Raw genomic sequence first — 26,638 nt, 5'->3', positions numbered from 1 at the left:
GTTAGCTTGTGCCTAGTCATTGCTGTGACTGAGTTGGAGAGAATCTGTACGAGCTTCACAAACGGCTTCTTCCCAGCAATGAATCAGGCCTATTGCTTGTGCAAGGAGATGTACAATATATTTTTGCTCATGGCTCTCCCACCGTCATTTCACAACTTCGGTCTTTCATCCCCCCTTTCTTGCCTCCCCACTGCTGTCACTGGGCATGAGTGTGTGCGTGGGGGTGGAGGATAGGTTCAAATCACTGCCATTAGTTAAGCAGGCTTATCATTACCAGAAAAGCCGAGTTGCCAACAGGAACCCCTTTACCCTAATTGTTCTGGAAGGTGGGATAATCGTGCTGTACCCAGGCTGGAAGGCGCTGATCTGTGTCAGGAAGTCAAACTTTTGAGTGGACCCATTGTTAGTGCAGAAAAACTGATAAGGTTTGTAAGCGTATTCGTGTTTTCATCCACATGCCTGCTCTGCAAGGAATGACGTCTAATCGACCTATGAATGGACAGAAACTTATGCATAGGCACAACTGGCTGATCAGGACCTGGTATAAAGATATACTGTTATATCAGAGAGAGACTCTCTATGTATTAGCTTGTGTTTTTCATGCAAGCATTTGAAAGTCCAAATCTTCTTTAATAGTAAGAGGAACAAGGTATAGGGGATGGGGCTTGGGAGTTTCACAAAGCAGATATCGTTACTCATCTGTTTTTTCATTTGCAGAAGATTTCTAACAAGGCAGATGAGCAGCCGGGGTTAGGAGGTGGCTAGTAGGAGGAAAAGTGAAGTCAGCTTTTGGAAGTTAGTGCTTAGCAAGATCTTTCTGTGTAGCTTTTGGTTTTGTGGCTATCTGAATCACAGCTCAGTGCAAACTTCTTGCTATCGTGGCCCAAAAGTTAAAAAGAATGACTTGCAGGGGTAAGTTTTATTTTTATTTTTAATTTTTTTTTTATTCATTTTAAATTCTGATAACATGGTATAGAAAGTTCTGCTTAGGGGAGCCATTCTAGCACAGTATTATGTTCTTGCAGTTGGATTTCATGGAGGGCATTGAAAATGAGAGTGCACATTGATCATATGTTAAAGCATTTGGTGTAACAGCCATCTGTTCTATCTGGGTGGGGAAAACAAGGTTGATAAAACTCATGGACACGAGATGACAAGTATTTGAATACTAAATAAGGGGGTTTTGCTCATGTTAACTGTGCATTTCTTTGTGACCTTTTTGTAAATGGAAATGTTCACTGAAAGTTCAGCCCTGTGGGTACCAGTCTGTGATTGTGTCCTTAACGGTATAAAAACCTGCAGACTTCAATAGATGATGCCAGGGGTTTGCTGTTTCACTGTGCACTTTTCACTGTTAGTATTTGAACATGCATTGTTCCAATATATTGGGTTTTAAGGGGTGCTGGTTGATGTTGAGGGAAAAGGAAATACTCCCCCTGATTTCAGTAAGTCTGGGACTGGGGCTAGAGTTGTTTCCTGCCACACAACGTGCTAAGGGCTGGATCTTTTTCCACATCTGGATCCTGAAGTGTGATCTTGTTCAACCTTGCTTCGATCCCTGAGGAAACCAACACCAGATGTGGGTGGGTCCTCTTCTTGCTCACTGCTTTTTGTATCTTTGTTTTAAGGCTGCATGAAGGCCTTTACAAAAGTAGCTGCTTTGTTTCTTCCAGGGACTTGAACAGGGTGGAATAGATTCATGCTTGGGTACCTGAGCCCAGGTAGGCAGCGACCAGGTGGAAGGAGATCTGGACTAGAAAGCTTAGTCTTTAAGTCCTCATTGGGCACTTGCAGTATAATTAAATGAATGTGAAAATTTAAGACATGGCATTTTCTCTCCCATGGCAGTTAAGAATTAGCTTTACCTTGCAACTGAATTTAAACTAAAGGATTTGATAAACACCCTGGAGATCTTCAGAAGGAGAGCAGACGTGCACCTTGCTGGGGTTATTTGACCCCAATTGTCTTCCCTGCCCAGAGCCGGGGGGGGCTGGACCTGATGGTCTCCCCAGGTCCCTTCCAGCCCTAAACTTTTGTGAATCGGAGCGATGATGAGCAGGGAGATGCTTTTCATAGGCAATGCAAGTGGTGTGAGAGCTAATCCTTACAAATGGCTATTTGCTTATAGTCATGTTCTCTACTTTTTCAAATAGTTTTTTCTAATGTTTTACATTTCAAACCAGGGAACAAGTAAAGATGCCCTAAGCTTGAAATGAAAATAAAAACTATATTGAAGATACAGAAAGAACTCTTGGAACAATCAAACAACAGCCCCATGGGTTTCAAACCCATTAAGTCCAAAACGACAGTGTGCTTTTTATCTGTGAAAGGATGGATAAAGCAGAGATTTGAAAAACTGGGATGTAAAATGGCAGGCCCGCTCATGTGAAACCAGTGGACAGAGTTTCACCTATGGTTATAGTACTCATGGCCTCATCCTGCTTCCGTTGAAGTTAGTGGCAAGACACCCAACATGGATGCTAAGGCATGTTTTTCACTTTTAAACGTCTAGCATTTGGTGTAAAATAAACCAACACTTTTTAATATTGACCCTCCCCCGCAACATTTTCTCCTGCTGTTTGCTAAACTATAAGGAAGAGAGGGATTGATCGTATAGTATACATGTGATATGTCCGTAGTATATCTGCATTCCCCATTTCATGACTAAAGTACCAATTTGTTTTTTCCTGCATTCCCAAAGTTTGCATTTGAGTGAGTTCTGTTCACACGAAAAAGTTCAAAATGACCTGGCACTGAAGTGAACAAACATGCCACCACCCTCTTTTAACAAGTGTGGAGCAGAGAACTCCTATTTAATTTGGTTGTTTTTTTTTCTATGACAGAGATTTAATTAATCTTGGCAAAGTAGGTTGTATAAGCAGGATGTTAAATAGGAGGGGGTGGATCTTTCAAAGTTAATATATTGTGTTATTAATTCAGTCCTTGTGAGTGTAGTGTTAACTTTCAGCAGAACAGTATTTAGTGTTTATTTTCTCTATATTTTTTTTTCTAGCTTGTCTGATAGATAGTTTCCCACTAGAAAACTTAAGCTGTCACTCTTTGCATTGGTGTCTCTCTCAGTTTGAAGACTACCATTTTTCTTTATTAGTACCTCCTTGTGCATAAAACCAGCCTCGAAACGTTTGTATAAACAGGGCTTACTTCCCGTTTTACAGGATTGAAGAATAAAATGGTATTTCAGGTTTTTGGATCTTCATTTTCCCCCAGTTTTGTTTCCCTGTTTATTTGTGCTTTTAATCTCGGATTTTTAAAACGATGCTAAAGCAGGACTTGAATGTGTATAAAATGACACCTCACAGCTACTGTTCACTTCTGCGCTGCTCTTCAAGTGGAAAACATGAATGGATATACTCATTCTTTCCAGCTAGGACTTTTTTCAAGGGAGCAAATTTTGACTGGGATCTTACTCGGTGGAGTAATTATTGCGATAATTAATGAGGAACTGTTAAGCCAGTCTTTTAAAAAAAAAACACAACAAAAAACAAAACCCAGAAAGAAGTAACATGATGGTTTTGTTTTTATTGTTGTTATTATTTTGTTTCAATTTACCATCGGTTTTGGGGCCTAGAGGCCATTTAAGGCTTTTACATTTTTTTCCCAAGTTTTTATGCTTCAACCTTAAGGGGGCAGCAAACAGTGTCATAAGTCTCTTTCCCCCACCAAAAGTTGTGATTTATTGCTTGTCTGCAAGAACTGGTGCTATAAATGCACCAAGTATGGCAAGAGTTGGCAATAGGGCAAGTCTCTAACTTGGTGGGATTTTTTGGGTTAAAAAAAAAAATATATATTTTTTATAGCTCCTCTAGAAACATTTAAAGAATTTTTTTAGAACACTTTTAACACTTTGACCTTGAGCCTGCAAACACTAAAGGCTGCACTTATCTTTAAGGATATTACTACTTTTTTATTGTACACCTAGGGTTCTCATTGCCTGCTATGGTCGTTAGATTAGATGAAATAAAAACTCTTGAGATCCATAAGTTATTCACATGCTTAATTATTTATGGGCTTCAGATCTAAAAGAAGCAATGATTGCTGTAGTCAGAATAACCTTTTTTTTTTTCACTTCCTGGTTTACTGAAGTATACTGCTGTTTCTCTTACAGTATAGATAGCCAAGTATGTAAAATTCCTAACAAATTATGATAAGATTACTTTATTAATCTTCTTTTAAAAAAATGTTTGGTATTAGAAATAGCTGCCTTGTAATGAGTAACAGCCCAGCTGTTATCAGAGTTTTGAATGTCTCTGTTACTAGTACTTGCTAATGCTTCACATGTAATTCTTTTCAAGGCCATTACCTCACCATAGTCTTTGGCCCATAAAAAATGCTTTGGAAAGGGAACTGTTTTTTCTGGCTGCTGCTGAGGTTGCAATATGCATTTACCTAGAGCTGCTGCTGCTGCCATTTACCTACAGCTCTTTGCTTTTTTCCCTTTTGTTTCAGGGAATTTTTGCTTTCAGTATTTCAATCTTTCCAGACCTTGCATTCAATGCTCAGACTCTAGTTGTAGAACATTTCTATTTTTGTGTGGTTTTTTTTAAAATAAAAATCCATCCGTGGAATCCTTCAAACAATTGGCATGCAAAATAAGGAGCTAGAACATACTTTTTGTGGTTGATATTGTTCTATTTTTGCCTTAAAATTTTGACCCATATCTTTTTTTGATATCATTAGTTCTCCAGAAATGTACCCTCTCTTAAAGTAGCCTTTTTTTTTTTTTAACAGACCTCTTTAAAAGATGAGGATTAGATTTCTAATGAAAATGTATTTAGTGAGATGACATAATGGAAATGTCTTTTCCCCCCAAAAGGCTCTGTTCTTATACCATGCATGCTTTTAAAAGAAAAAAATACACATTAAATTTGGCATCAGATAGTAGAGATGTATAGCATAGACAGTGAAGTTTTCTGTCTCCTTTTCTATCAAAGCATCATAATAAAATGTTCTGGAACTACTAAAAGTATATTTAATGGTGAAAATTGTAGTAATAGTCTTATGGATTGGATGGGCTCTTAGGTACTGGAATTGAAGAATATCATTGCAACTGAAAAAATAAATCTATAAGTTAATTTTAGAAAATGAGCTGTGATTGCTGTATTTTTTTTTTTTTAATGTATCCAGTTCTGGCTGTTTTGCTTTCAAAATGGATTAAAAAAACTAGTCAAGACTAAAATTTACTCTGGAAGTTAAAGGAAGGTTTCTAACCATCAGAGGTTTCCAGTAGGGGTAATGAGAGCCAAAAACCTAGCTAGCTTCTGAGAAGGAGTTTAATAAATGTGATGATAAGACATGGTCCCCAGAGAGAGGAGGAGACTGGACTTGAAGATGTGAATTGGGGGTGAGAGAATATCTTCCAACCTTGTGTGAGACTTTTATTTCCATGCCCCGATCCCTCCCCTAAGAGCTTCAGTGCTTATTCGAACAAACATTTGTGTGATTAAAAGCGAGTGAGGAATTGTTAATTTTTTTTCATAATTGGTGCACGCTTCATCTGTTTGATCAGTGGTGTTCAACCTCTCCAGCCCTGCTGGATCCTGTGCGCAGAGGTCATGCGTGACTGTTACCCCATTCTTGTAAAAATACTATCTGGCAACTCTTAACGACTTTATTTGATATTTTAAGATCTGTACATCTTGAGGGGGAAGTGGGGAGTGATTTGATTAGGGTCCTATTCAACTGTCCTTTTGTTTTTTCCAGGCAAAGTTCCTATGACTTTTGATTTTTCGTTCACCCTCAGTTTTTCCAATTAAGTCTATTCACAATGTTGAACTTGTCAGACTAATTTAGCTTCTCGGGCCAAAGTAACATTTAGGAGGAGGCCAAAAAATTTCCAAAGCTCTCGGCACATGCCTATCAGCTCTTTTTTTGTTTTTGTTTTTGCCCCATGTGTATTTTGACTTGAAATAGCAAACATCTTCTGAGATTTATTGGTGAGCAATCCGCAGTTGTGTTGGTTAGCTGAACGCTTTGGATAAATTGTGTGGTTATCGCTTATGTGTCACGATTGGAAAAGCGCTTAAGCATTTCTGTTATGAAAACATGACTGAGTCTAAAATCTGGGTTTGGCAAATAATCACCTCTGACATTTGCATTCCTGTACAACTCTGCATGAAAAGGAAAGGGACTAAAGCAATGGTTTTGAGCAGAGTGCCAAAAGCACCCGCAACCCCAAGTTGTAAGATGTTGGCATGCCGGGGTGGGATGGCAGGGGAGCCGCACGGGGCCCAATCCTTGTTGTGGCAGTGTAGCCCTGGCCTCTTCCTTACTGTCCTCCCCGAGGCACATGTGCCAAGCAAAATGCCTTCGCATCCCATGCCTGGCACCCGTGCTGGCGGTTGCCTATCCCTGGACAAAAGGAAGTGAACATGGCTGAAGGAGAACTTTTTAAGAGGTGAATACATAATGGCTTTTTTTTTTTTTTTTTTTTGCAACATTTTTTGAGTCATGATCTGTCATGTCTCGCCTCATACTATACATCAGGATTAAGTAAATTTAAAAGGAGTTTTCATATGTTTAAGATGTAAGGAATAAATCCCGTTCTTTGCGTGAAAAGTAGGCTCCAAAGGGGGTTTAGTTCCAGATGGAGTTGTCTGGGATTCAGGCTTGACTTGGTATGAATATTAGCCACCTTATGGCTTCTGGGACTCAACCTTATTTGTTGCTTTGTAATAGTTAACCTCACAACCAAGGCAAACTTGAATGTCCAGAAGGATCAAAAGAGGCCTGCCACTTAAGTGTTTACATGGAGGAAGGGCAGTCTCAAGGTAGTCTCCCACTAAGTCGAATGGGACAGGTGTGTGCATGTGTAGTGGTGTGGAAGGCATGGGAAGAGAGACGTGTGTACCCACAACCCCCATGTAGGTGTCTGGGTGCCTGAATGGAGCCTGAGTGATGTTTTGAAAACTTTTACCCGTACATGGGTTGAATCAGTAAGAGTGTCGTGATGTCCCCCCGCTCTCTTTGAAACTTTCTTGGTAATAAATGCTGTAAAGTGAATGCTCTCTTCCAGGATTTCTACCCCTGTCTCCAACTGATATGCCCAATTCTCCATAGTGTTCCCCAGTACAGTGTAAGTGGCAGAAATCTCAGGTGTACTCTCAACCGAGGAAGGCTGAAGGAAAAAAGTGGGATCTGCCAAAACACAATTATTTATTTACAAAGCGGTAACTAATGGACTCGCAGAATCCCAGGAACTCAAGTTATCTATAAAATGGGTGGGAAGAAGAGGTCATCCTGGAGGAATTTTCTTCTGTGGTGCTTGAGTTCAATACTTTTTTTGAACTTTGGTTCACTCAGCTGGAGTGCATTGTCAATTCTCTTGTTACCCAAGAAAAATCCCCCATAGTTCTGAGAAGTTGCAGCTTGGCAGATGTTGACGCTTATTTTCCAGAAGTGTAGTGAATGGATGTGAAATGTCATAGCGTCTCGATCTCTTAAGGCCTCTAGATGTAAACCAGTGTTGCTGTAGCAGAACTAGATGGAAAGCCCTTTCAAATGAGTGTTTCTCAGGTCTACTCATTTTCCAGCGAGAGGGCAGAGTGGCCATACTGACGCACATGCCTAGACTTCAGCTTTAGACTGGTCTGGCCCTAGATGTGTCGGATGCTTCCTCAGCAGTGAAAATGCCTGTTTCTTCCTGACTTAAGAACCAGTAGTTGTCCTTTAACTTTTTTGGGTAGCTGTCGACCACTCTTTCTGCAGTATTTAGAGGGAGCAATCTTATTTGCTGTCTTCCTTTTGCAAGTCAAGGTTTGTTTGTTTGCTTGTTGGTTCATTTGTTTTTAATTCCCCTAACAAAATAGGCTCTCCATCCCTCTGGTCCTTTTAGTCGCTCTCTGTACCTGCTACTTCTCTGACTTTCTCCGTCTGATCGTAGGGGACCAGAGTGACATAACACTGCAGAAAACCTTACCAGTATCTTGTACAGTGGCACCTGTACTTCCTCCTCTCTACTGGGCTTACCTTGCCCATAACATCCTGGGGTCACAGTGGTCTCTGTCACTGCATCACCTTGATGATGCAAACATCTTGTGATCGGCCATCATACCTGGGGTCTCTTTTTTTTTTTTTCTTTTCGCTAACTGATGCTGCAAGCATTTCTACCATAACCTTGGATTTTGTTGAGCCTTTAAGGACTTCACTTTCTCTTACTCTGGTCCTCAGGTGCTTCCTAGATGATATCCCTGCTTCCTCAGTATTAACAATGCCTCCCAGTGTTGTGTCCTCCAAGTCTCATTAAGAGACCCCACTTTGTGCCAAAGGTTATTAGTGCAGATCTTTGTTTGGATCAAGATTAATCCTTGAAACTTCTCCAGTAGCTTCCTTTCAGCCCAATGTGTTGCTGCCTCTCTTTTTATCCACCTTGCTGTTCTTGTACTCGTTCCTGCTTTCTCCAGCTTCACTAGTTTCCCATGTGACATTATAGTAAATGCTTTATTAAAAACCAGGTAACAGCCATCGCATTTCATTTTCCTGGAAAAGAATGATGTTTGGGTTGGAGGTATGATCTATTTCTAATAAACCCTCTGTGTTACCCTGTGTTTTTACTTACCTCCATGTCTTCAAAATTTATGCTTACCCCCATGCACGCTCAGGGGCCTGTAATTTCTTAATCCTCTGTATTGGCTATTCTCCAGCTACTGGGGAGCATCCAAAGTTTGAAGGATTTTTTTTTTTAAATCATTGCTTTTAGGCCTATAACTTCATGGGCCAGTTTGTTCATAATTTTGGGAAAGAGATTATTTCATGTTTCATCTTTGTTTATTAAGCTCTTTGAGATTTTTTTTTTCCCCCATCCGTATTTGTCATTTTTACCCTCATTCTGACAAGCTGTTCTGCCTTTGCCTTTGTTCATTAGTACTGTCACTGCAAGGCAAAATGATCAGTTAGTTTTTGGTCAATAGTTAGATCTCAGCCCCATTCTCTGTCAATGTAATTTGCTTGTGCAAGATTTTAACTCCTCTGGACTCCTTGGCAGTTTTTCATTCTTTGTTCATAAAGCTTTTCTTGCTGATCAGCAGTTTCCCATTGCTTGCACTGTCTCCCCTTTCTGCGAGGTGGCTATTCCTCTGCCAAAATCTGCAACCCGTCCCTACAAGATCTCTCTTCCCTACCCTGTATAATTTGCAAATAGTCCATGCTTCAAAAGTGCCAAGTCTACTCCACCTTCAAGTCCTTCCACACTTCATCTCGAGTGACTTCAATAATTGGTTACCTTTAATTTCCCCAATCTTACCTTTTTTGAAATTAGACCTTAGTTAGAAATGTCTTGTCTCCCTTTGCTGTTTATTTTAACAGAATCAACTTATGATTATTCAGACTTATGATCTGTTTGAGGCTGTTTTCTACAACCACCTCTTTTATAAACTTGTTACGTGCCAAAGTAAAGTCTAAAGTGGCATCTCCTCCTGTTGGTTCAGTGACTGTTTGCTGAAGAAATCTATCGCCTCCAATTTTAACTTGGTCCTATTGTTAGTAGTAGTAGCATATGTTCTCAAATCTATATCTGGGAAGTGATTCTGTCATCATGACCAGTACTACTCAGAATTGTACCTCTAATAATGAACGAGTCTATATCCAAAGCTCATTCAATTAAATGAGAATCCTTCAAAAAGTTCACATACCTTTTCTGATGTACCTTTATTTTGGAATATGCAATTTTTTTGGCTGTTACCTCTTGATAGCCGTTACTGTATGTCTAGAGATGGCTTGCTTCAGATGATTTCCAACTTTTGGAGATTAAAATCATTTTGTGGGGATGGCCTTCAATCTCAAGAATTAGAGTGAAAACATGAACACCCGCACACTTCTTAGTATAATTTTGAAGATTTATCCAGATTTTATGCGTCAGTGTTTTTTTTTTTTTTTTAAATTCAGTTGCCTTCTCTCAAAGCCTTTAAAAGTTTTTAGTATCTGAAGAGAAGCAGCTAGGGGTTGTTTGTGATTTTTCTTTTTTCTTTTTTTTTTCTTTTCTCCCAGCTTGCTTCTCTGCTGTTAGTGCCACCTCCTCTCTCACCCACTTACACAGAGTATCCTGTTGCATGCTGAAAAATCCTAGTGGGAGAGTGCCAACTTGCCAGAAGTGAGGTTACCTTTTGTTCTGCCATAAAATGATGAGAATAGTTTGCATGGAATGAACTGTGGGCTCTTAAAGAACATATTTTGCTTTTCCTTCTCAATGTGAAAATTGACAGGATACATTTGCTGGAATTTGGGCCCAATTTTGAACATATAAGTAAAATTCACTTTCATCGCAAAGGTTTTTTTTTTTTTTTTTTTTTGATTCATCTGACTCTTAAAATGAAAAATTAACACATTCGGATCTATTAATAATGAATCTTTCAAATATCTGAAATAGTGAGGTATCAATATTGGAAAGAAAATAATATATTACTGGATAGAAGGCAGGGGGAGGATTACAAGGATTTAAAGGTGCAGAAGAACAGGTTCACAAAATACAGATTAACCATGGTGCTCTAATAGGCATTTAAGCTATGATAGTTTGTAGATGCAGTAAAGCCTAGGTGGAAATTAGAGCCGTGGCATGGTGGTTAGAGTCCTTTATCTTTTTAGTGGGATCTGATGCTTGATTCTCTGGAAACCATAGAGTCCTGTTTGCATTACGTTTTGGAGACTTTAAGAAAACAGGTTTTAAACCCTGATATACCTCCCTTGAAATCCTGACTCTAGAGAGGTCATTGGTGTTTCTAGGGCCAATGTTTCCCCTTTCACCTTGCTTATCCTTGAGATATTCGTAGTGCAAAGGAAGTAGGGAGCGAGAGACTGTAGCTTGAGAGGCTGACTGAAAAGTTGCAAGACTCCATCTAGTGTATGAAAGTATGTCAATAAACTCGGTTTCACATCTTAGGCTACCTTTTTTGCATGGCTGTATACTCTACCATCTCTCATTATGCCCAACCCTATCAACTTTGGGGGAAGTGGTGTGAAACACTTGGAAGCCCCCGTGCACCTGCAGGTATTAGCTGGGTGTCATTTACTTGCCATTGACGACATAACAGTGCTCGGTAAGCACGTGCATGTACCAGAGTACCTTACACATTAACTTTGACGTCTGTAAATAGTTCATAATAACTTGGCTAAACACAAGTTCTGGCATTCAGATTTGGCATTTGTGTTTCAGAAATGACAGCGGTGGGAATAAATGGATACTTGAATGAAGAGCGCCCAAGACCAGTGCAAAAAGCTGTAGGATTCTTGGCCATTTCAAGCAAACCCAATGTAGATATTGATGATATATGCAAAAACAAAACCCAAAACTCCCCAACAATCTCTGCTTCGTTCCTCTTTGCTTTCATTCTTGGTCAAGCTATAGGATGCTTCAATAAGTGGGAAAGATTTGTGGGTGGTGCCTGTACCAGCAATAGCCAGATGCAATAATGCCTCATGACAAATTTGGAGAGGTCTGTTGGCCGAGGTTAGGCCACCCTCGATCTATTTGCGTAGTCAATAATACACGCTGACAAGGACCTTGGCAGCAGTGTTGGTGTATTCTTTTGTCCAGAGATGAAAAATTTCTCCAGCGCATTAGACACAAATAGGCCATTTGACATCAAGCATATGTGACGCTGTGTTCCAACTATTTTTGTTCTTCATGGATTTTTTTTTTTTTTTAAAGGCAAAAAGGGACCATTGTGATGATCTAGTTAGGCCGACTGGGCTGCTGTATAAAATTGCAAGGAAGTGCAATATTTTCTTCAGGTTTTAAATGCATCTATCTCTTGCCCCAGTTCTGTAATGTAAGATGGTATTAAAAATTGCACTTTCTTTTTTTTCAGTCCTTTGACAGAAGTTTGGTGCTAAAGAGCACTTGGGGCTGATCCTAAATATCCTTTTCCACCTCAAGCTTGTTTTAAATCTCTGAAAGACCACGAATGCATGTTCTTCCATCACAAACCTGACCTGTAAGACCGAGTCATGTAAAGTAGTTGGAAGGAGGAAGATTCACTCCTCTTTTTATCAATAGTTTTTCAGGGACTTAAACATGATCCCATTCCATCCTGTTCAAGTGCCAGCGTCTGCTTATGTCCCCAATAGGTGGAAACTAATCCAGCCCTCTAGCAACGGCCTATGTTTTGTTACCCGAGGAGGGGATCCAAGGGCCTTTCTGCATGCAGAGGTGCACCTGTTCCTAACCACCACCTATGCCAAGGACACATCTGTGAAATAAAACCAGAATAATTTATTAAGAACCATCAGAAAACCCTCTGAACAGGGATCCTGGTGTTCTCCTATTTAAAAAAAAAAAAAAAATCCACAACTTTTGGTTTAAAAAAAGTAATGCAAAATCCATATCTTTCCATGATTAAATGAAAGGCCACTAATATATGGGTGTGTGTAGATGAGACCGGGGCCCTAAATTGAAGCAGAGGGTTTTTAAAAACACATCTTCATTTGGGGCCGATTTAAACCCGCGTGTCATGCACACACCTGACTTGCCTGCCTTTCTGCGGGGAGGGGAGGGCGAGCTTCCAGCAGGCGGAGTGGTCCCTGGGTTATGGGGGGAGCTGGTGCTTCCCTCCGTGGAAGTGGTGGGGCACCCCCCAAGCGGCACCCACCTGCAGGCACATGGCTCAGGCAGTCCCAGGGGCCACTGCAGCTGTGAAGGGAAGCGTCAGGCCCCTGCGCAGCTCAGGCAGGGAGCCAAGCTCTGGGGGGCAGGGCTGGGAGAGGAGCAGGGTTAGGCTCACCACTTTTCCTGGGTGGAGCCTACCTTCCCAGGCTGCTGCCAGGCTGCCTGCACGGGCTTCCTGCAGAGCCCCTGAGCAGCACGGAGCCCGGTGCTTTGCTCCGCTGCTGTAGGGGCATCAAACTAAAACTCTCTTCAGAGGAGTTTTAGTTTGCTGTGCCCCAAGTTATTTAAGACTCATTACACCACCAAATTCCAGCCGCTGTGGGAAATTAATGTGTAATACTCCACCAAGCGTGTAAACACTGATGCCATTGAAGCAGTGCAAAAGCATTTAGCCCGCTTTAAAGTGTTGTGCACACATGCACCTCATTTTGTCTACATGCGGCCTATTAGTGGCGTTTTATTTAATCACGGAAAGATGTGGATTTTGCATTTCTTTATTTTAAAACCGAGAATTGGGTTTTTTGCTGGTGGTTTTTTGTTGTTTTTTTTTTTTTTGCTTTGGAGAAAACCAGGATCCCTGCTTATGATCTTGTCATAGTAACCAAGGCAGATGTGAACTTCCGAGACCAATGATATGTTTTCTGGCTCTCGCTCCTGTTTACATGATTCAGGAGTTGGCAACAGTTCCCCAGAAAATATACCAATAACTTGGAATAGAAATAGTCATTCAAGTGCGGTGCTGTTAGCCAGGCAGACAGGATTAAGTGTGCATAACAATAGGCTTGTGAGTAATTCTGACTTGGCTGCTTTTTTCCTCTTTTTAAAAGAAATTGTTGGCAGTTGTATGCCCTTTCAGGGGTAAGGAACAATGTTTCTGCAGCACAGACATGGGCTTTGCTAGTGAGTAAGAGTTGTGAGGGGTACCGGGTCTTTATTTGGTGGGCTCTAGCCACCGTCATACTGGCTTTGCTGGTGTGGCTATCCACGGTAGCTAGGCCAGTGTTCGTTTGGATCCGCCTGTGTGCTGTACCTTTATTTTAAAACAAAACTTGCCAGTTTCCAGTGTCTAGGGCTTTAAGAGAGGTCTCAGCATCATGCCTAGAATTAAAAACAAGAACTTGCATTGTGTATTTTTAAAGAAAAACAAAAATCAAGCTCCCGCATTTTAGTGTCCGCTTTGTCTTGTCTCCCTGTCCTCCTCCCCCCCCATGTAATATTCATTATCTGTTAATAAGTCTCATATACTGATAGGAGACTAGGGCCTTAGAGTATTGAGTATAGAGTTACCATTGTAACCATTGTGGCTTTCATTAGGGTTGTTTGGGATTCGTTAATCCATTTAAAGCATGTCTTCTATAAATATTTCCTTCTCTCGCTAGTTTAAATCCTGTTTGCTCAACACACCAGAACCAGGATGTCATTTGTATAAGAGATACAATTTCGGAAAGCTATGTATTTAGAAAATATTATTCGATCCAGCTCTCAGCAGCCAAGTCTGTAAACACAGGCCATCCAGGATGAAGAGGGGGATGGAGATCCTGATTTACTCTGCCCCACAGTATGCCTTGGGAGATTTGCTTAGTTTTGTTTGTTTGGGGCAGCTCAGATGAAATGAGAAATAAGGGCAGAAGCAGTGAATGCTCAACGTGAATTAACCCTACCGTTTTCAGCAGGCCTGCGGGTGGTGAATGAGACCTTACAGTGTGAAGTGATTTACTAATGAATATCATTTTCAGTTGGCTTTAATTAAAAATGACGTGAGGTCAGACCAGGGACCAGGCAATTGTAAAACATCAAACCTGTCGTGTAGTGAAATTAAGAAACTCAGTCTACTCCCTTGGCGACGGTATTAATCTCCCCTATTTATTTACCCAGATAAAGGTGGTAAACTGTACGTTACAGAACTCCTAAACTCCAGAGATTATCAGTGCCGTGTTATCTCCTCGCTGCTCCATTTTACCACCTTTGAGTTGTTCTAGCTGTTTGGCTTTCCTTGTAGTGTGAGTCCGTTCTTTGCAAACATGGCCTTTTATCAGTAAGTACTGATAATGGGAATGCAGCGTCTGAATTGCTTTGAAAAGTCTCTAACAAGGTGATTAAGGCTTTCAAGTAAAAGGCAAGTCTCTAAAGCTGGTTCATGGCAGATACTTGTTAAGAAAGGCACAAGTGTGTTCGTGCCTGGCTTTGAAAGCTTATGGAGGAATATTGATGAAAACTTAGTAATGCTGTCTGTTTGCAGGTTTTCAATTTTTTTTATTTTTAAAACCCCTTGGCAATAAAGAAGTGCCTTGAACTTCTCCAGTTTTTACACTTTTTTTTTTTCCGCTTTGTTTGAAAAGCAGAACCCTCCCGAAACAGAAAAAATAGGTTCTTGATTTATGCTAGCAGTCAAATAATAATCTTTGTACAGCCCTGCATGGACAGCTGGTTACCAGGGCTGTGCGAAACAGCACTGTTTCATTTAGACTTCCGGTTCACTGTTTCGAAGGGACAGTTTCGTTTTGCTGTTTCGAAGCACTGTTTCGTTTTGTTTTGTCAAAACTGTTTTGATGTGCTTTGCCCGTAGGCTATAATGGGGAATCAAGAAACTGCCTATAACTTGGTCGTTTATTTTCTGATTCAAATCAAAACAGCAGGGATGGTAGCCCCTGCTGACCCCACAACACCTGTCAAGTTTTAAGGAGATAGGTTCAGGGGTTTCTGGGAAACCACACCTCAAACTGCTGAAAAGCAAAACTCGTGACGTGTGTGTGTGTGTGTGTGTGTGTGTGTTAAGGTGCAGCGGGGTGAAAACTGCAGGTATGGTGGCCCCTGCTGAGGTCACGAAGCCTGCCAAGTTTCAAGGAGATAGGTGCAGGGGTTTCTGGGAAATGGCACCTCAAACTTCAGAGCAAAACTCATGTCGCTTTTAAGTGGGGAAGGCACAGAGAAAGCTCTGTTCAAACAATGCCTTTTATGCTGTTTTTCTATCCCTCCCCCAGAGCACTGGGACTGGAAGGGACCTCAGGGAAGGATCACGGCCATTGGCCAGCTACTTTTCAGTCCTGGGCTGGGCTGTGCTGTCTGCTTCAGAGAGCTGGCCCTGCCCCTCTGCTCCCTAGCTGGAGCAGTGAGGGCTGACTGACAAGGGGGTGGGGGGCAAGCCTGGCCGGGGATGCAGTCCAATCTATGGGGGGTGGAGGGGGCAGGAAGGGAAGACTGCCCCCCCCCCCCCCGGGGGCAAATCCTAGCTGGGGTGTGGGGCCAGGGAGGTGGGTTAAATACCCTTTCCCCTGCTCAAACATACTTGTTGCCACTGTGGACTACAAATCCCAGAGGCACTTGGAAGCAAGAAGAAGAAGTAATGAGCAACCCTGCAGAGTCCTGCTATTGTAATCCTGGACTGCAAATCCCAGAGACCTCGGGGGCAGTGCATAGCCAGAGAGCTGTACTCTAGTGGCTCAGGCCAGAAGCCAGGGGCCACTGCGGGCACGTGGCTGCCTTTCCTGAATCGAAGGTAAATTTCTGTTCGCTTCCGTTTCAGTTTAATCTGTGCAGTTTAGACTAACCTGCAAAGCCTGACTTGATTCAGCCTCAGGCTTTTTGACTGTCTGTACTTAGCCCTAAAGTTTCATTGCAATCCATGGGTCGGGTAACGAGAATAAAACTGCTAGTGTGCGGGTTTTAGAGCATTGGCGCCCCATCCTGCTAACTCCATGCTTTTATTTCATGAATTGTCATCACAGTACATGCATCTCCTCTGTTCTGGTCTGCCATGGTCAAACCCTTTTAGTATAGCCAATGAACAAGTTGAGGGAGGTAAGTCTGATGCCCCGAGCAGGACCCTGATTCCAAACGTCTTCACATCTCTTTCTGCTTGGAGGCCTCCCACGGAGCATGCTTTGCTGTGTCAAGCTGCACTCTTCTCCAGGTAGGCGCTGGATTGAACAGGTCTGCTAGTGCAGACAGACACCAGGGCTCTACTCAAGCGTGGAGCTGTGCTTGGATTGGAGTTGCCACGGTCTTATCTGGAGCCACCCCTAGAGACGCATCCCTTGCCAGGACTCGAGTTTGACTTTCACTCTTCTCCAAGGGCTTGCAGAGCACCTTAAAGTGGGGGAAAAAAAAGATGGAAGCTTTTAGAGTTCAGATGTTCATGCCCTGCTCCTTTGAAAGCTTGTATCTGTAAGTGCCACTTTATTTGAGAATCAGCACTCTGAACAAATGGTATGATTGGGCTTTTATTGTAATGATTTTATTCTGCGAGTTAAAAATACTGTGCTTGTTAACTTGTCATTATCTTAAAGCTACAACAGCTGTGTGTGACTGCCTACGATAAAGATAGAAACGTTCAGGAGGGGAAGCAGAAACACTCCTTTAAAAAAAAAAACTTGAAATTTTTAATGCTAAATGAATGGGGATAAAAATAAAAGTAGTGTTTCTGGTTTTGTTTATACACTGGTTAATGCCTCGACACACAAGCACATGTAGGAGAAATGTTCTTTGTGGAATCTCCTTGGCGTTGTATAGCTTACCTTGCTTTCCTTTCCTCTCCTCCCTCCAGATTAAAATGGGGCAAGAAAAATATTTCAGTGTATCATTTTCTACCGATTTATATTATTTTAACTAATGTATTCAAAAAGTCCTTTCCTCAGTATATTGAAGTGACAGTCCTCCTACTCTCTAGTGGATACTTTAAAAAAAAAAATCCTTTTATTACAGTGACCTTTGCAGCTTTTAGTTGTATCTTCCTTTTTTGCATTTACCTTGCAACTCAGTGAAATGGTGATCAAGCTTTTCCAAACAGTACCTAAAGCTGTGTCCCCAAGTGAATAAGCATTCAAGCAAATCAACTTACAGCATTTTATTAAGTCAAGACTCATGCAAAAACCACCTCCAGAGCTTAATAATTATTTACTGAATGTTCTTGGGTCATGAGAGAGGTTTTCATTAAGTTGGAAATGTATTATGCTCACTAGCTTGTGAAGGTGTGTTTAAAGACAGAGGGGAAAAACGGAAAAATACTAAATGGTGCACAACTGCTTGCAGAATTTTAATTAAAAAAATCCATGCTTAACAGACTCTTGAATTGGCGGGTTCTGTCTCTAATTAAACAATTATGATGCAACGAACTTCTTGTTGCAATCAAAATTATTATTTTTTTTTTTTATCAACACTTAATTCTTGTATTGCAAACTTTTTTTTTTTTTGTCTTTTCCTGGACACTTCTTGAAGGATGCTTTTTATATTCACTTTGCACCATCTGACAAAATGCACTTTCGGGTAGAATACAGTTGTTTGAGTGTATTGTTGCAAATATGCCTAGTGTTGGATTTCATCTTAAATGCTGATGCTGGAGGGAAAGGGTTCAGAGCAAGAGGGGTTTGTGAAAAGTAAAGAAAGGATTGAAGGAGAAAAATACGTTCAGGTCGGTGACGAAGCAAGTGCCACGCCAAGTGGCATTATCTCCAGGAACATAGGTCACTAGTAGATGTGGAAACCGTACTGCTGCTTTGAAGTAAAACATTCTGAAATGCAGTAGCAACAAAAAATAGTGTGTAGACTTTATCAGCCATTATAATAGAGTAGTTTTACCAGGTTTGCTGTTCTGTCCTTGGCAGGAAAGGACAGAGCTGCGTGCCAAGACCTTTTTTTCCCCACATTGATACTTTGAGCTCTGCCAGCCAATGGGAATGGTGAAAGGAAGTGTCACTTGGCACCCCCGATCATTTATTAAGGTTTGGAATGAAGTACAAAGTGCTGTGAGTGGAGCGCAGCGTAGAGATTTTAGTGTAGGTAACCACAACAGTGGTCTGCCGAACTAAAAACAGCAAGGAGGAGCCAATTTTTTTGTAATCTGGTTCTTTTTTTTCACTTTTTCTCATGGGGCAGCCTTGCTTAGTTAAGCAGCAGAGCCACTGGCCGCTCATATGCAGAGGTTTCATTATACCTTTGTGTGGATTAAGTAGTAAGAAGTTCCTGTGAAGCTTTCTTTTTTCCTCCATAGAAAGAAACTGTAAGATGGTCTGTGTGAACTTATTTGATGACCGACGTTTTATCTTGCCAATATGAAACTTTGCAGGTACATTAATTAAACTTTTTTTTTTTAAACATAGCACCTGTGGATGAAGGAAAGTACTGAGCTGAAAAGCTGCCAGTCTTGGATCTCTTTTTAAAGTTGTATTTCTTCTTAAATTAAGCAACAAGGGGTGCATGCACAATATACGTGGGTATCCCTCATGTACTTTATCCACGGCACAAAGAAGTGCGGTTATTACACGTAAGCCGACAAACACCGGTTTTCAGACCTTGCATTCTTTTGCACCTGGCTTTCCTAAGGGAACTTCAGCTCGGTTGGCATCTTCACAGTGCAAAATCCTAGACACTGCTGCTGCTTCTGGTAGCTTTTATTTGCCAGCCTTGGAGTCCCTGGCCAGATAATACCTCTAATTCCAAACCAATTCTTAGTTTTTGGAGAATGGCAGGTTACTTTGTGCTTGTGCTCCCCTTGCTAGCATGGCTTTTAGTGCTTTTAGTGTGGTTCTTGAGAGCCCCCTATCCTGCTCCTGAGCAGTAGGCAGGCTCTGCCCCTGCCTCCTGCCAAGCAAGCTGTTTTATAGCATCTTTATTACTCCACTCCCATCCCCTCCTCCCAGATTTTGAGCAAGGGCAGTTCAGACACCTGTCCTGTTTTCGAAGCCACTGCCTCCCCTTTCCCAGGTCTTGCAGGGGTGGGTTACGTTTCAACCTTTCCAATTTATGTTTGAACAAAATCCTATCGCTGCTTTTGCCTGGATTAATAGATCAGCATGAAAGTCTACCATGTTGCCGATGAAGTGGCCTCTTCAGTACTTGGATCTCTCAAGGTCATTTAATTTTTTTCCCCACCTTAAAGACTGATTCTGTTCATTGCCTGCTTTTTAAACTAAGCTGTTTGGCAGGTAAGGTGCCAGATCCCAGATTAACTCTTTGGTCTGGAGCTGTTGTAGAGCAGGGTGCAGTTTTATCTTCCAGCATTCAAACACATGCAGTGTTTTGACACTCCCAGTATAACAACAGTAACTTTTTTTTCCCTAGATCAGCTTCTTGTTCTGTTGATCAACTCTTTTTTTTATTTTATTTTAATAGGATGAGAGATTAAATTGCAGCCTTTTAGGGAATCCCTTTAACACTCATGCTCTCTTTTTTTTTTTTTCTTTTGTTCTAGAACCTTTTCATACTTGCTGGGCACATCTACACATTCATTAATGGGTTTTTGCTACTGTATATTAAATTTACTACCTCTAATGTGAGGTACTAAATAAATGTGCATTAGGCTGCCTTAATGTGCAGTAGCGAAAGTGCACACCTTTTTTTTTTTTTTTTTAGTGACGCTTAATGCACAGTAGCCTATTTTTACTGCACATTTGCTTATTAGCATGGTTTTTTGACGTGACACTTTAATACACAGTAAAATAGCCTCCTGCACATGTGTAATGTGCCTGCTCGGTAGCAAACCCAGTTAAAAACTGAAATCGCATGCACGTCTCCATGACTGTTCAATTTGAACCAGACTGGATTAGCACTGTATTTTGGGTAGGATCCACCCATAATCTAGAGTTTTTACCTGGTTTCAATTTGGGGAAATAAAACGCATCAAGTTTTTTTGGTTTAAGGTTTTGAATGAATTCACAGCTGAACATCAGAGTTAGCATGTGAAATGAAGGTGGGTGAGCGGGGAGCAGAAACTATGTTTGCTGTAACCGTTGTCTCCTAAACTTTGCTTCAGATCATGCTTTGGGCGAGGAAAAAGAAATGGAAAATACGAGTGGTGAAAGCTGGGGCTTCCAACTTTGTTCCTGTCACACTTCTAAATTGTGGGACAAGTTGGGAACTAAAGGTGCATTGTTTGACTTAAAGTTTTAGCTGCATTTCTTGATAAGGAGTGGATGGAGACTTGAGTGATCCCTTTCATGTGTCACCTTGCTCCAAGTGACACCTGTTGTTCCAGGATCAGGATGGTTGAATGATGATCGCAGTGGTGTCCTTCATCTCTTGGCTGGGTTTTTAGGATTACGATGACCATCTTGCACCTCCATTCTGTCATTTTGCATGCATGGATCAACTCTTCTATAAAGGGCTTCCCAGACTTGTGTGCCACCTTAATGTTTCAAATGAGATGGATGATTAACTAAAGTTTTGTTGCAAATTTAGATTGTTGTAAGTAGGGTTTTATGGACACTCAGGATTCTAGTAATATATATCCACAGCTTCTATATAACATTTCTTGAGAGTTTTTTAATCAAAGAAACTCATCTAATCCAAACCTGTTTTGCAAACCAGCCAGCATGTGAGCGCCTGCAAACAAAATTGACTTGGTATTGAGTAGTGTTTTCTATCTAAATTGAGAAAAATATTTGTATCTGAAACACACAAATTATTGAGAGATTAAATGTAGAGCCTAATGAACGTAGTGTTATCAGTAAGAGAGTAAAGAAAACTTTATTTTCAGAATAATATAACTTAAACTGACTAGTGTGTTTTCCATACAAAGTCCATGTATAGTGAGTGATATGTACAGTCACTAACCTCTTCTAAAAAGAGAACAGATTTTGGACTCAATAAAATGTAGTGATTATAGGTATGACTCCATCTAGACTGGCTTTGTATCATGCATTATACTTGTATTGCTTATTGCTCATCTAAATACTGAATCCTGGAGCTTACTTCCTCCTTTGTTTATAGATTTCATGATCACATCCAGAATACAAGATCGTTTTTTATTTACTTTGATTTTATGTTGTGTTGTGGTCAAGCATCCTCATTCTTGAGGCCCACATGACTAACTCAGTGCCAGTTTTGAGAGACCCAAAGAGCCCGTTCAGATGATCGGAGATTGCTGAAGAAATGATTTTGCAAAGCCCCTCCATGGTCTGTGGCAAGCTGAATGCTTGGAGCCAGTTGCACACTTTTCAGCCAGCTGCTTTGATGAAAAATTTTGTGTTGACTGACTAAAGAGATTTTTTTTTTTTTTAATTAATTTTTTTTTCTTACCCTTGGGAGAGGGGGAGGACAAAACTGTTGGTTGAATGCTGTTCAGGGAGAGTGGAGGTGGAGGCATTGGCCTACCTCTCCTGTTTATCACCCTGCACCTTGCTGTGGGTTATGCTGAAGGAGTGTGCAGATGAACTGTGGGTAGCAGTCTCTGCGGTAGATGCTTGTATGTCTTATAAAGCACCTATCTGCTGACGGGTTTAGAAAGTGGGATCCATGTGCTCTTCCTGCAGTCTGCCCAGAGCAGCAAGTTGTATTTCAAATTGGCACCAAATGCAAAGCTTAGAGGACACTTCCACCCTTAACAAAGTTTGTAACATGTTATTGTCGAGTTAATCGGCCCTTAGGGGAAACCTGAGAAGGCTCCTTCAGGATTTTTCAGTTGGACTCTGCTGCTTTCTCCTGTCCCTGGGAGTGAATGCAAGACCATAGCTGTTTCCGTGGGGGAACAAAGTGTAGGTATTTCCGCTATACCTGTTCCCTTTGACTTGAACAAATCTTGCAGAAGTTTCAAAGCACCTCCATGCAATAGTGCATTGAAACCATTGAGCACCTAATGCAATGGTGCTCAACCTTTTTTAGCTTGTTGGGTCAGATTGGCCATCCATCTGCAGGTTGGATCCAGCTGGTCTCCCCAGTCCAGCCCCTGGGACTGCCACGTGGGGGGCAGGCCTGTCCCACTGCAGCCCTGCACGGCTTGACCTGGCTCCATGGAGGGGAAGGGGATGTGGCCTGCATGGGAGTGGGGCGGGAAAGGGAGACATGGCCAGGTCCCAACCGAGCCCCACAGGGGAAGGAGGTGGGTCCAGTAAAAAATGATCAATTGTTGAATTTTACCTCTAGATATTCCTAATGCAAAGATGACCCCTCTGAATGCTGAACTAACAAGCATGCCCCAAACACTGCCGTCAGCTTTAGCACATAGGTGTGTTGTACAGTCGTGCAGTTATTTGCCAGTCCTATTGTCATTTTCTCCAGAAGTTTGTGGGCCTTTTTCAAGCTGTTTGTCCAAGACAAAACAGCGGTTGGTGGTCGTGAGATTTCCAACTCTTAGGGAGTTTAGTGAAGTGTGGCTTGGACGCTCTCTTTGCAGTCTTTCCTCCTGGGGAGGATGGCTATCTAAGAGCCCCATGCTCTTAGCATATTTAGAAAACTGAATGCCAAAAATGCTCTCTGGTGTACTGGTCCAACGCCCATTAAGCTGCACTGAACAGCTTTTCAGGTGGTGAAATGGGATCCGTGTTCAGTGCAGTTCCCCAACCCCTGTTCAGCACCCACCTGTATTGTAGACAAAAGCTTGTTTCGCTGAAGAACAAGCACCGTGATGAATCTAGGTGTAATTACGATGATGACACAAGTGATGATAAATGACCACGCTGGAGTTGCCGACACTGGCTGTGCTTGGATCTTGTAATATATATCGCTCAGGATGATGTCCTACAGCTGTAGTGCACCTTTCTTTAATTTTAATCAAGCTGTCTTCTTACTTGCTTGAATTCTGGCTTTCTAAGGAAATGTGTTTTTAACCTGGGCTGCTTTGCCTGTAGTCTTGTGAGCTAAGCAGGTTCCTACTTTGGGTCAATAAAAGGCCCTTTTCCACCTGGTGGCACTAAGGGTTAGCACTGAGAAGCGATGGGATATTGTACTGCAGAAGTACCATCTTCCTGATGGGGCTGATGCATCTTTACTAGTCCTAGCTTCTTGCTTTGCTCTTGGTAAAGACTGCTGCATCCCGCCCTCCCCTTGGCCCATTTTGAAGTCTAGATTTGATTTGCTTCTGGTTATGCGAGAGGACAGCAGGACTCTCACTACAGCAAATACGAGCAGCATCAGTTGGTTCGCTTTTCTTCCCAAATTCATGCTCTTCTCTTGCCAAATTCAAGTAGAAATCTTTTGGGCTCTGACTCGGTGTGGAATATTTTAGCTTAAATAAAACCCACTTCAGAAAGTTGCTCGTACCTGGGAAAGGTAACCAGACCAGAACAGAAAACTGCTGCAGCCCAGACTTTCATTTGGTTTGAACTTCGCAGTCTGTGCCCAGTGACAGGATGCTGGTTTTAGGAGCAGCTATTTTGGTTCCCCATAGTACAAAGCTGTTTTGTGCATGAGTAACTGAGGGTCGTGTCGTCCTAGCTCGCTAAATTCTGCTGCTGCTAAAACTGTTTCTGGCTTCTCTTTAGCTTTGAGGATGGCCAGAATATTTTGTAATGTTCAGGATCGCCTACCTCTCCTGTCTTTTAACTTTGGCATCCAATTAAGTGTTTGGGCGTATGGAAGATCAGGCTTGTCCCCCTCTTCTTTGATCTTTGTGCGGAGAATGCACTCTGCTCGCCCATCCACCAGAGGTTGTTGTCCGGTGACGTAGAGACCTAGATGGCCAGAAGACTGGCACACGCCACCTGATCGCAGTTCATCCGCTTCTTAGCTGCATGTTTCTTTGAGAGGGCTCAACTTGGCAGAGCCAGGTGGCAGTGGCAGGGTTAACGCAGCATTTGGGGGGGTGTTCAAGGAATTGCCCCTGAAGACAACAGCCCCTTCTCTCTTTCTCTCTCCTGCTTTCCACGAGCCAAATGCTGGAGCCATGGTGTTGCTGTTTGTTGGTTTGCCATGTGCCAGCTCATGCCCAAGACAGCAGCTCTATTACAATTCCTCTTGGCATTTTTTACCCTTTAGCTTTTTTCGTTTCACCCCTTAGCTTTTGAAAATGGGTGGGAGGGATTTTTTGGCTATCCATTTAAACTTACTGTGTATTTGCAAGGTCTGCCCCAAGGCCATCAAGCCTACAGATTGGTGTCTTTTCTGGAGCTTCTGTACAACTAAAATAAAGGCATATTTCCATTGGCCTCAATAGGAGCAGGATCGATCCCGGCATGGCTTTTTCTGCAGAAATCCAACACAGGGTATTTTAACTCCTAACCTAACTTTTTTTTTAGTAACCATTTTAAATAGAACATCTCAGCAATTTGGAAATGTGTGAATGTCTCAAGCTCTTTCAAACTTCAGTAAAGTTAGGGAACTCTGGATTAGGATGTGAGAATACTTCACTGTTAATTGAAAGTTTTTTTTGCAAGTATCACAGTCAGTGACTTGTCTTGAGCAGCTAATTAGTGCGATTTATTCCCCAGCTGAATTAGTTTCACCACAAAGGTTTTTCTCTTGTTTTATCAAAAGGATCAGTCTCTCTGGGAATGCTTTAACCTGACAGGCCTTAAATAGCAAGACGGTCTTTCTTTCTTTTTTTTTTTTTTTTCTTCCCCCTCCCTTCTCTTCATACTTTTTTAAGGACTTAAAGGGCAAGGAAGGGTCCGTGGCACTTTCAGAATTGATGCCACTCCAGTGAAACCAGTCTACACAAGCGCACTCCTGTAGTTGCTACCAGTTAAATACTTCTCCCCAGCCCCCAACTTGGATTCAAAGTTCTACATTTTTAATGGGCTTAATGCAGTTTAGTTTCTGAGGATATTAACTCCACTTGCTTAACTTTTAATCTTGTAGGAAAAAACATGTTGTTGTATAGCAGTGAGATGTGTTGGGAAATTTTAGGGTTTGGCTTTTGGCAAGAAGTTTGATACAACAGGTGTTAACGTTCATCTTTATTCCAGAGTTATAATTGTAAGGTCGTGTCATGTTCAGATGATCTAAACTGAAGGGTGGGCTTTTCACGAATGTCAAGCAACGGCTTAAAACTGGCGTCGCCTAAGTGTCAATGGGAGCTTTATCACTGACTTTAGTGTGTGCACGGTTAGTGCTTTGGAAATCCTAGTCCGGCTGTCAAAATTTTGTGCCATGGATTTAGTAGTATACCAGTCCTTGGCAAAAGTGCTTGGACAAGAAACAAGTATACTGTGTCTGCCTACAGGTGTGAAGCTTCCTTCAGTGTTTCATGCATTGTTTTTCAATCTAACCAGTTTTCTGGTTTTTTTGTACAATGTGTTGCATACCTGCAGTAGGCGGCAAATACAGTTGTTCGTTAAGCACCTTAGGGGGTCATTTCGGATGAAAGACCTTATTAAAAAAAAAAAAAAATCATGGTAATAACTTCCATGTGGAATCTTTAATAGAAGGGGTTGATAAATGGCTTGTCACCTGTTGTAGATTGTGATATGCATATTAAGAGAAGGGGTTACAGCTTCCAAGAAGTGGCTTAGAGCAATCAATATAATTCAGATGTGTGCAATACTTGTATTAGCCATTGGGCTGTAGCTTTATAGGTAACCGGTAACAGAGGAATGTGCATTGCAGGGGCCTTCTCCCAACTCATCTCATACCTTTCACTTACACCACCTTGCCCGGATGCAGAGGCAGTCACTGTTGGCCGAGCCTGCCCTTCAATGCGGAGGGACTACGCACGATTGGGAGTTATCGGGCTGTGTTGTGGAACAGCCTTTGTTTTCTACCTTTCTCTATTTGGACTCGCATTTTCCCTCCCCTTTCCCCCTTTGCTGAAGTCTAATTACTCAGGTAAAATCCTGTGAAATTTGAAGTGATAGCTAATGGCTCATAACCTAGATGGCAGAGCAGTGATGAAGTGCCGTCACTTAGGATTGGCAGCATGATAGAAATATGGTGTCTCCTTAAAAGAACCCGGTGGTGCATGTCACGACATTATAGGGGCTCTGTAGTTCTGCTGGGCATCAGTGAGCATTAAATGGTTGTAAAACTGGGAATAAATAGTCATCCTCTTCCTGCTAGGTATTGATAATGTGTTTACATGTCATCAGGATAACTTTGCTTAATTTTCCTGCTAAGGACCTACGGTAGATCAGCATATTGTTACTGATTGTTTTGGGGGTTTTTTGGGTTTTTTTTCCATGTCTTAGCGTAATTTTGCAAACTTCAGAACACAAGAATAATGAATGGAGTGGTGGAAACTGAGCTGTCTGTGTCTTTTTTTTGGTCTTTCTACAGCAGTTCAGAGCATCCTGGGGCTTCCAAGCCTCCCCTAAGCTCCTCCAGTATGACATCACGAATCTTGCTACGACAGCAGCTCATGCGTGAGCAGATGCAAGA

General features: G+C 41.7%; 1 protein-coding gene across 3 annotated transcripts in view; it reads left to right on the top strand.

Moving 5' to 3' along the window:
- Positions 1 to 26,638, top strand: part of MITF (melanogenesis associated transcription factor) — a 114,202-nt gene that overhangs the window by 36,653 nt on the left and 50,911 nt on the right. For 2 of the 3 annotated variants that reach the window (XM_025197970.1, XM_025197969.1), the window contains exons 1-2: positions 16,691 to 16,780; positions 26,537 to 26,638. The exons of the other annotated variant lie outside the window; for it this stretch is intronic. In XM_025197970.1, the coding sequence (XP_025053755.1) occupies positions 16,725 to 16,780; positions 26,537 to 26,638 (158 nt within the window). In that variant the 5' untranslated portion in view covers positions 16,691 to 16,724. Of the gene's footprint in view, positions 1 to 16,690; positions 16,781 to 26,536 lie in introns of those variants that run through there. 3 annotated transcript variants of the gene reach the window in all.

The sequence above is a fragment of the Alligator sinensis genome, unplaced genomic scaffold (genome assembly GCF_000455745.1).
Source record: "Alligator sinensis unplaced genomic scaffold, ASM45574v1 scaffold121_1, whole genome shotgun sequence".
Classification (NCBI taxonomy): domain Eukaryota; kingdom Metazoa; phylum Chordata; order Crocodylia; family Alligatoridae; genus Alligator; species Alligator sinensis.
Note: the sequence above shows the minus strand (reverse complement) of the source record. Positions and strands in the feature narration are given on the sequence as shown.